This window comes from Oncorhynchus mykiss, chromosome 16 (genome assembly GCF_013265735.2).
Source record: "Oncorhynchus mykiss isolate Arlee chromosome 16, USDA_OmykA_1.1, whole genome shotgun sequence".
Lineage (NCBI taxonomy): Eukaryota > Metazoa > Chordata > Actinopteri > Salmoniformes > Salmonidae > Oncorhynchus > Oncorhynchus mykiss.
The window spans coordinates 1,482,154-1,490,697 of NC_048580.1; the positions used below are offsets into that span (position 1 = coordinate 1,482,154).

At 44.9% G+C, this 8,544-nt stretch overlaps 1 protein-coding gene across 6 annotated transcripts in view; it reads left to right on the plus strand.

Moving 5' to 3' along the window:
• lyst (lysosomal trafficking regulator) overlaps positions 1-8,243 on the plus strand; it is a 242,383-nt gene extending 234,140 nt beyond the window's left edge. For all 6 annotated transcript variants that reach the window (XM_036945914.1, XM_036945918.1, XM_036945917.1 and 3 more), the window contains 4 exons: positions 80-219; positions 298-395; positions 1,569-1,725; positions 6,763-8,243. In XM_036945914.1, coding sequence (XP_036801809.1) covers positions 80-219; positions 298-395; positions 1,569-1,725; positions 6,763-6,973 — 606 coding nt within the window. In that variant the 3' untranslated portion in view covers positions 6,974-8,243. The remainder of the gene's footprint in view (positions 1-79; positions 220-297; positions 396-1,568; positions 1,726-6,762) is intronic.
• Positions 8,244-8,544: the final 301 nt, after the last annotated feature.

Genomic DNA, 8,544 nt, shown 5'->3' on the forward strand with positions numbered 1-8,544 from the left:
CTATGCTTTTAGGTTTGGTCTTGTTTCTTATGCTCCTATATATAACTCCCTCCTCCTCCCTGTGCATCTCTTCCTGCAGCCTACAGAGATGGAGGTAGAGTCTCGGGTCCACCTGTATGGCCACAGCTCTGAGGTGACCAGCCTCCATGTGTGTAAACCATACAGCATCCTTATCTCTGTGTCCAGGGATGGAACATGCATCCTCTGGGACCTCAACAGGTGGGTGTACGTGGTGACAATGACCCTTCTTTATTCATGAAAGACAGGGGGAAAATGACCTGTTGTTTGTCTTGTTAGGTTGTGTTATGTCCAGAGCCTGACGGGTCACAAGAGCCCGGTGACCGCAGTGTCAGCCAGTGAGACCACAGGGGACATCGCTACGGTCTGTGACTCAGGTGAGGAACTGTATGCTGTAAATAGAGTAGTCTAGTGGGAGGACCTGTCTGTTACTGTATATAGAGTAGTCTAGTTTGAGGACCTGTCTGTGACTGTATATAGTCTAGTGGGAGGACCTGTCTGTTACTGTAAATAGTCTAGTGGGAGGACCTGTCTGTTACTGTATATAGTCTACTGGGAGGACCTGTCTGTTACTGTATATAGTCTAGTGGGAGGACCTGTCTGTTACTGTATATAGTCTAGTCTAGTGGGATGACCTGACTGTTACTGTATATAGAGTAGTCTAGTGGGAGGACCTGTCTGTTACTGTATATAGTCTAGTGGGATGACCTGACTGTTACTGTATATAGTCTAGTGGGATGACCTGACTGTTACTGTATATAGAGTAGTCTAGTGGGAGGACCTGTCTGTTACTGTATATAGTCTAGTGGGAGGACCTGTCTGTTACTGTATATAGTCTAGTGGGAGGACCTGTCTGTTACTGTATATAGAGTAGTCTAGTGGGAGGACCTGTCTGTTACTGTATATAGTCTAGTGGGATGACCTGACTGTTACTGTATATAGAGTAGTCTAGTGGGAGGACCTGTCTGTTACTGTATATAGTCTAGTGGGAGGACCTGTCTGTTACTGTATATAGTCTAGTGGGAGGACCTGTCTGTTACTGTATATAGTCTAGTGGGATGACCTGACTGTTACTGTATATAGAGTAGTCTAGTGGGAGGACCTGTCTGTTACTGTATATAGAGTAGTCTAGCGGGAGGACCTGTCTGTGACTGTATATAGTCTAGTGGGAGGACCTGTCTGTTACTGTATATAGTCTAGTGGGAGGACCTGTCTGTTACTGTATATAGTCTAGTGGGAGGACCTGTCTGTTACTGTATATAGAGTAGTCTAGTGGGAGGACCTGTCTGTTACTGTATATAGTCTAGTGGGATGACCTGACTGTTACTGTATATAGTCTAGTGGGAGGACCTGTCTGTTACTGTATATAGTCTAGTCTAGCGGGAGGACCTGTCTGTTACTGTATATAGTCTAGTGGGAGGACCTGTCTGTTACTGTATATAGTCTAGTGGGTTGACCTGTCTGTTACTGTATATAGTCTAGTCTAGTGGGAGGACCTGTCTGTCTGTCTCACTCATCCTCTAACCTATGATGTCATTGTGTTCATCCAGTGGGCGGGGGCAGTGACCTACGGTTGTGGACTGTGAACGGCGATCTGATTGGCCACGTCCACTGTCGTGAGATCATCTGCTCTGTGGCGTTCTCCAATCAGCCGGAGGGAGTGTCTGTCAACGTCATTACAGGGGGACTGGAGAACGGAGTGGTCAGGTGAGCAGCTTCCCGGTCTGTCTCTCTGTGTGTACGAGTCTGTCTCTCTGTGTGTACGAGTCTGTCTCTCTCTGTGTGTACGAGTCTGTCTCTCTCTGTGTGTACGAGTCTGTCTCTCTCTGTGTGTACGAGTCTGTCTCTCTCTGTGTGTACGAGTCTCTCTCTCTGTGTGTACGAGTCTGTTTCCTTGTGGCTGTTTTTATATGTTTATGCTGCTGTAAACCAATACCCAGGTTTCCATCCAAACGTTTAATCTGAGTAAAGTACACGTTGGAGAATGTCACAACAGGTCTTTTTTATTTTTTTATTTTATTTTACTAGGCAAGTCAGTTATGAACAAATTCATATATTCAATGACGGCCTAGGAACAGTGGGTTAACTGCCTGTTCAGGGGCAGAACGACAGATTTGTACCTTGTCAGCTCGGGGGTTTGAACTTGCAACCTTCCGGTTACTAGTCCAACGCTCTTAACCACTAGGCTACCCTGCCGTCTGATGGAAACCTCAAATTTGTCGATAAACTAAAATACGGTGTGATCTTTTTTCTTGACGGTAAAAGTAATTATGAAATTGTGTCTGAAACGCCTTTCTGCACAAATATATATGTGATAAACTGAGTTACATGATGATGTTGGTGTTGATGCTCCTTTTGATAAATGTGGACTTGGCTGCCGTTTCACAGAGGAAAGTCATCTGTCTCCTTTTCCATAATAATAATCTCCTCGTGTACAGAGCCTTTAGACAGTATTCACACCCCTCGACTTTTGTTGTTACAAAATGTAAATTATGTTATTTCAAGTTAAAAACTGAAATGTCTTGAGTCAATAAGTATTTAACTCCTTTGTTATGACAAGCCTTAATATGTTCAGGAGTCAAAATGTGCTTAAACAAGTCACATAATAAGTGTCATGGACTCGGTGTGCAACACTAGTGTTTAAAATGATTTCTGAATGACTACCTCATCTCTTTACCCCACACGTACAAGTATCTGTAAGGTCCCTCAGTCGAGCAAAGACCCAGAGGTTTTCCAATGCCTCGCAAAGAAGGGCACCTATTGGTAGATGGGTAAAAAAGCAGTCATTGAATATCCCTTTGAGCATGGTGAAGTTATTAATTACACTTTAGATGGTGTATCAATACACCCAGTCACTACAAAGATACAGGCGTCCTTCCTAACTCAGTTGTCGGAGAGGAAGGAAACCTCTCAGGGATTTTCACCATGAGGCCAATGGTGACTTTAAAACAGTTACAGAGTGTAATAGCTGTGATAGGAGAAAAGTGAGGATGGATCAACAACATTGTAGTTACTCCACAATACTAACCTAAAGGACAGAGTGGAAAGAAGGAGGTCTGTACAGGATACAGATATTCCCAAACATGCATCCTGTTTGCAGTAAGGCATTTAATTAAAACTGCAGGACATATTATTTTCTTAATACTTTGAATTCCGGACAGAGTTTATGTTTGAGGTAAATCCAATACATCACTGAGTACCACTCTCCATATGTTCAAGCATAGTGGTGGCTGCATCATGTTATGGGTATGCTTGTAATCATTAAGGACTGGGGAACTAAGCACAGGCAAAATCCTAGAAGACCTGGTTCAGTCTGCTTTCTTCCAGACACTGAGATTAATTCACCTTTCAGCAGGACAAGAACCTAAAGCACAAGGTCAAATATACAGTGGCCGAGTTAGTTTTGACTTAAATCTACTTGAAAATCTATGACAATACCTCAAAATGTCTCTCGCAATGATCAACAACCAATTTGACAGAGCTTGAATAATGTTGAATAGAATAATGGGTAAATGTTGCACAATCAAGGTGTCTTTACCCAGAAAGTCTCACAGCTCGTAGAGCCTTAACCAGAAAGACTCACAGCTCTTAAAGCCTTACCCAGAAAGACTCACAGCTCTTAAAGCCTTACCCAGAAAGACTCACAGCTCTTAGAGCCTTACCCAGAAAGACTCACAGCTCTTAGAGCCTTACCCAGAAAGACTCACAGCTCTTAGAGCCTTACCCAGAAAGACTCACAACTCTTAGAGACTTACCCAGACTTACCCAGAAAGACTCACAGCTCTTAGAGACTTACCCAGAAAGACTCACAACTCTTAGAGACTTACCCAGAAAGACTCACAACTCTTAGAGCCTTACCCAGAAAGACTCACAGCTCTTAGAGCCTTACCCAGAAAGACTCACAGCTCTTAGAGCCTTACCCAGAAAGACTCACAGCTCTTAGAGCCTTACCCAGAAAGACTCACAGCTCGTAGAGCCTTACCCAGAAAGACTCACAGCTCTTAGAGCCTTACCCAGAAAGACTCACAGCTCTTAGAGCCTTACCCAGAAACACTCACAGCTCTTAGAGACTTACCCAGAAAGACTCACAGCTGTAATCGCTGCCAAATATGCTTCTTCAAAGTTTTGACACGGGGGGGTTGAATACTTATGTAAATTAGATATTTCTATATTTAATTTTCAAAACATTTACCAGAATGTCTAAAAACATGTTTTAGTTTTGTCATTATGGGTATTGTGATGTCATTATGGGTATTGTGATGTCATTATGGGTATTGTGATGTCATTATGGGTATTGTGATGTCATTATGGGTATTGTGATGTCATTATGGGTATTGTATGTTGATAGGTGAGAAAATATATATTTAATCCATTTTGAATTCAGACTAACACAACAAAATGTGGAATACGTCAAGGGGTGTGAATACTTCCTGAAGGAACTGTAGTCTACCCACACTGTCTCTGTTGGCTAGAGAGAACGTACCAATACTTCCTGAAGGAACTGTAGTCTACCCACACTGTCTCTGTTGGCTAGAGAGAACGTACCAATACTTCCTGAAGGAACTGTAGTCTACCCACACTGTCTCTGTTGACTAGAGAGAACGTACCAATACTTCCTGAAGGAACTGTAGTCTACCCACACTGTCTCTGTTGGCTAGAGAGAACGTACCAATACTTCCTGAAGGAACTGTAGTCTACCCACACTGTCTCTGTTGACTAGAGAGAACGTACCAATACTTCTTGAAGGAACTGTAGTCTACCCACACTGTCTCTGTTGGCTAGAGAGAAGGTACCAATACTTCCTGAAGGAACTGTAGTCTACCCACACTGTCTCTGTTGGCTAGAGAGAAGGTACCAATACTTCCTGAAGGAACTGTAGTCTACCCACACTGTCTCTGTTGGCTAGAGAGAAGGTACCAATACTTCCTGAAGGAACTGTAGTCTACCCACACTGTCTCTGTTGGCTAGAGAGAACGTACCAATACTTCCTGAAGGAACTGTAGTCTACCCACACTGTCTCTGTTGGCTAGAGAGAACGTACCAATACTTCCTGAAGGAACTGTAGTCTACCTACACTGTCTCTGTTGGCTAGAGAGAAGGTACCAATACTTCCTGAAGGAACTGTAGTCTACCCACACTGTCTCTGTTGGCTAGAGAGAAGGTACCAATACTTCCTGAAGGAACTGTAGTCTACCCACACTGTCTCTGTTGGCTAGAGAGAACGTACCAATACTTCCTGAAGGAACTGTAGTCTACCCACACTGTCTCTGTTGACTAGAGAGAACGTACCAATACTTCCTGAAGGAACTGTAGTCTACCTACCCACACTGTCTCTGTTGGCTAGAGAGAACGTCCCAATACTTCCTGAAGGAACTGTAGTCTACCCACACTGTCTCTGTTGGCTTGAGAGAACGTACCAATACTTCCTGAAGGAACTGTAGTCTACCCACACTGTCTCTGTTGGCTAGAGAGAACGTACCAATACTTCCTGAAGGAACTGTAGTCTACCCACACTGTCTATGTTGGCTAGAGAGAACGTACCAATACTTCCTGAAGGAACTGTAGTCTACCTACCCACACTGTCTCTGTTGGCTAGAGAGAACGTACCAATACTTCCTGAAGGAACTGTAGTCTACCCACACTGTCTCTGTTGGCTAGAGAGAACGTACCAATACTTCCTGAAGGAACTGTAGTCTACCTACCCACACTGTCTCTGTTGGCTAGAGAGAACGTACCAATACTTCCTGAAGGAACTGTAGTCTACCCACACTGTCTCTGTTGGCTAGAGAGAACGTACCAATACTTCCTGAAGGAACTGTAGTCTACCTACCCACACTGTCTCTGTTGGCTAGAGAGAACGTACCAATACTTCCTGAAGGAACTGTAGTCTACCCACACTGTCTCTGTTGGCTAGAGAGAAGGTACCAAGACCAGAACATTCATTATAAACGGAAAACATTTGAGATGGAATCCCATTTTAACTTGTATTTTTATTCTGTACATTGGAACATAACTATACACAGTAGGGAGAAGTATTTGATACATCAGAAAAGCAGAACTTAATATTTGGTACAGAAACCTTTGTTTGCAATTACAGAGATCATACATTTCCTGTAGTTCTTGACCAGGTTTGCACACACTGCAGCAGGGATTTTGGCCCACTCCTCCATACAGACCTTCTCCAGATCCTTCAGGTTTCGGGGCTGTCACTGGGCAATAAGGACTTTCAGCTCCCTCCAAAGATGTTCTATTGGGTTCAGGTCTGGAGACTGGCTAGGCCACTCCAGGACCTTGAGATGCTTTTTACGGAGCCACTCCTTAGTTTCCCTGGCTGTGTGTTTCCGGTCGTTGTCATGCTGGAAGACCCAGCCACGACCCAATGCTCTTACTGAGGGAAGGAGGTTGTTGGCCAAGATCTCGCGATACATGGCCCCATCCATCCTCCCCGCAATACGGTGCAGTCGTCCTGTCCCCTTTGCAGAAAAGCCTCCCCAAAGAATGATGTTTCTGTTCACTATGTCATCACAGCCTTTCATCTGCAACAAATCAACATGATGAAAAAACATCTCTTCTGGGAAAATGCTCATATTGTTTAGATGCAAATGTTTTAAAATGCTCATGGAAAAACTGTTGCCGATTGGCTGGAAACCTGGGTATGACATAAAGATGTTCTGAATATGAATGAGTGTGGCTTCCTGAATAAATGTTACATAACAAAGGGCCTCCTTCTTTTTCATCATTCAGGCTGTGGAGCACTTGGGACTTGAAGCCAGTGAGAGAGATCACCTTCCCCAAGTCGAACAAGCCTATCATCAGCCTGACGTATTCATGTGACGGTCACCACCTCTACACAGCTAACAGCGAGGGGACGGTCATGGCCTGGTGTAGGAGAGACCAGCAGAGGATGAAACTGCCCATGTTCTACAGTTTCCTCTCTAGCTACGCTGCCAGCTGACAGACTAGGGCCTTGAACGACTACACTACCCACAATCCTCCAGAGAGACATGATTACAATACCCATAGTCCTTTTCTGACGCATGGCCCCAGACTACCCTGAGAGACCGCATGAGGGACAGAAATACAATACCCACAGTCCTCTACTCTTATGGCAGCCCCCCAGACTTCCTGGCATGTTGAGTCAGAACTACAATACCCATAGTTATCATCTGACACATTGCTCCAGACTACCCTGGGACAAAACTACAATAACCACAGTTCTCCAGGCGGACAGAACAGCCTGAACCTCTCCATGAGCAGTCAGTCCCCTTCTCTCCCCTCTGCCCGGAGGCAGGCATGTCAACATGCTGCAGACGACCAATCAAAGCCCTCAGCTCAGACTCTAAGACCCACCTCCTGTAATCTACAGCCATTTCCGTGCGAGCGGCTGTTAACATATGATATTAAAGAGATCTAGATATACATTTTTTTTGCTTTTGGAATGTTTTGGTTTTGTTGTCATGGTAATAATGTTCCTTCCTTCTGAAATGTGTTGCTGATGACTTGATTGGTTGTTTGGACTGTCCTGGTGAGCTGCTGCTACATAACATCTGACCAATCCCAAGTCAGACCAGAGGGCTGAAGGCCCCGCCTCTGCTAGTGTCTGACCAATCCAAAGCCAGAGCAGAGGGTTGAAGACCCGCCCCGTCTCTCCTCGACGGCCAACGCATGCGTCTCTCTGCATGAGTCACCTGACTGATGGCTCTTATTCCTGAGAGACCAGGAAAAGCTGCAGTTACAGGGTCACACTGCATATCTGTCACCTACCTGGAGATGACCCTGCATGGTCCTGTGGGGACTGAGATACCCTTCCTGTCCACTCTGAACTCTAGACTATGTAAACCAGCTAGGGGGATCTGGGATGACGTGGATTGTGTTGCCTGTAATGTCCTTGTCTGTGCCCTAAATGCCTCTTCTTGCATGCTGGAATTAAGGAGACTGAGATGGATGGATGAATGCAGGTGCGTGCGTGCGTGCGTGCGTGTGTGGGTTCAGGTGCGTGGGTGTGGGTGTGGGTGTGATAGCTTGAAAGCACTAACTACATTGTGTTCCTGCATTGTATCAATCCTGTTTCCTGCCTTGTATCAATCCTGTTTCCTGCCTTGTATCAATCCTGTTTCTTGTGTCATTTTGTTTTCACTCTTTGTTTTTGCATTGGCTTCCTTAAAGTGTTGTTGTTGTTGTTGTTATTTCTTATTATCAATGAAAGCTGAGAATGATTTGCTGTTGAGTTTTGTCCTTGTGTTTACTGGTCTGAATCGGTTCCCTCTCCAATGCACTACAGCCATCAACTGATTCTTACAGCCATCAACTGATTCTTACAGCCATCAACTGATTCTTACAGCTATCAACTGCGTCGTACAGGGAGAGAGAGAGCAGTGTAGTCTGTCCTCTGAGCTCTCCTCTCCTCTCACAGCCCTGTTAAAGTAGTGGCTTGATCCAGACAGTGGTGTAGTCTGTCCCCTGATCTCTCCTCTAGTCTCCCACTCGAGCTCCTGCTGACAGGATTACAGACCACTGGGGAGCTGC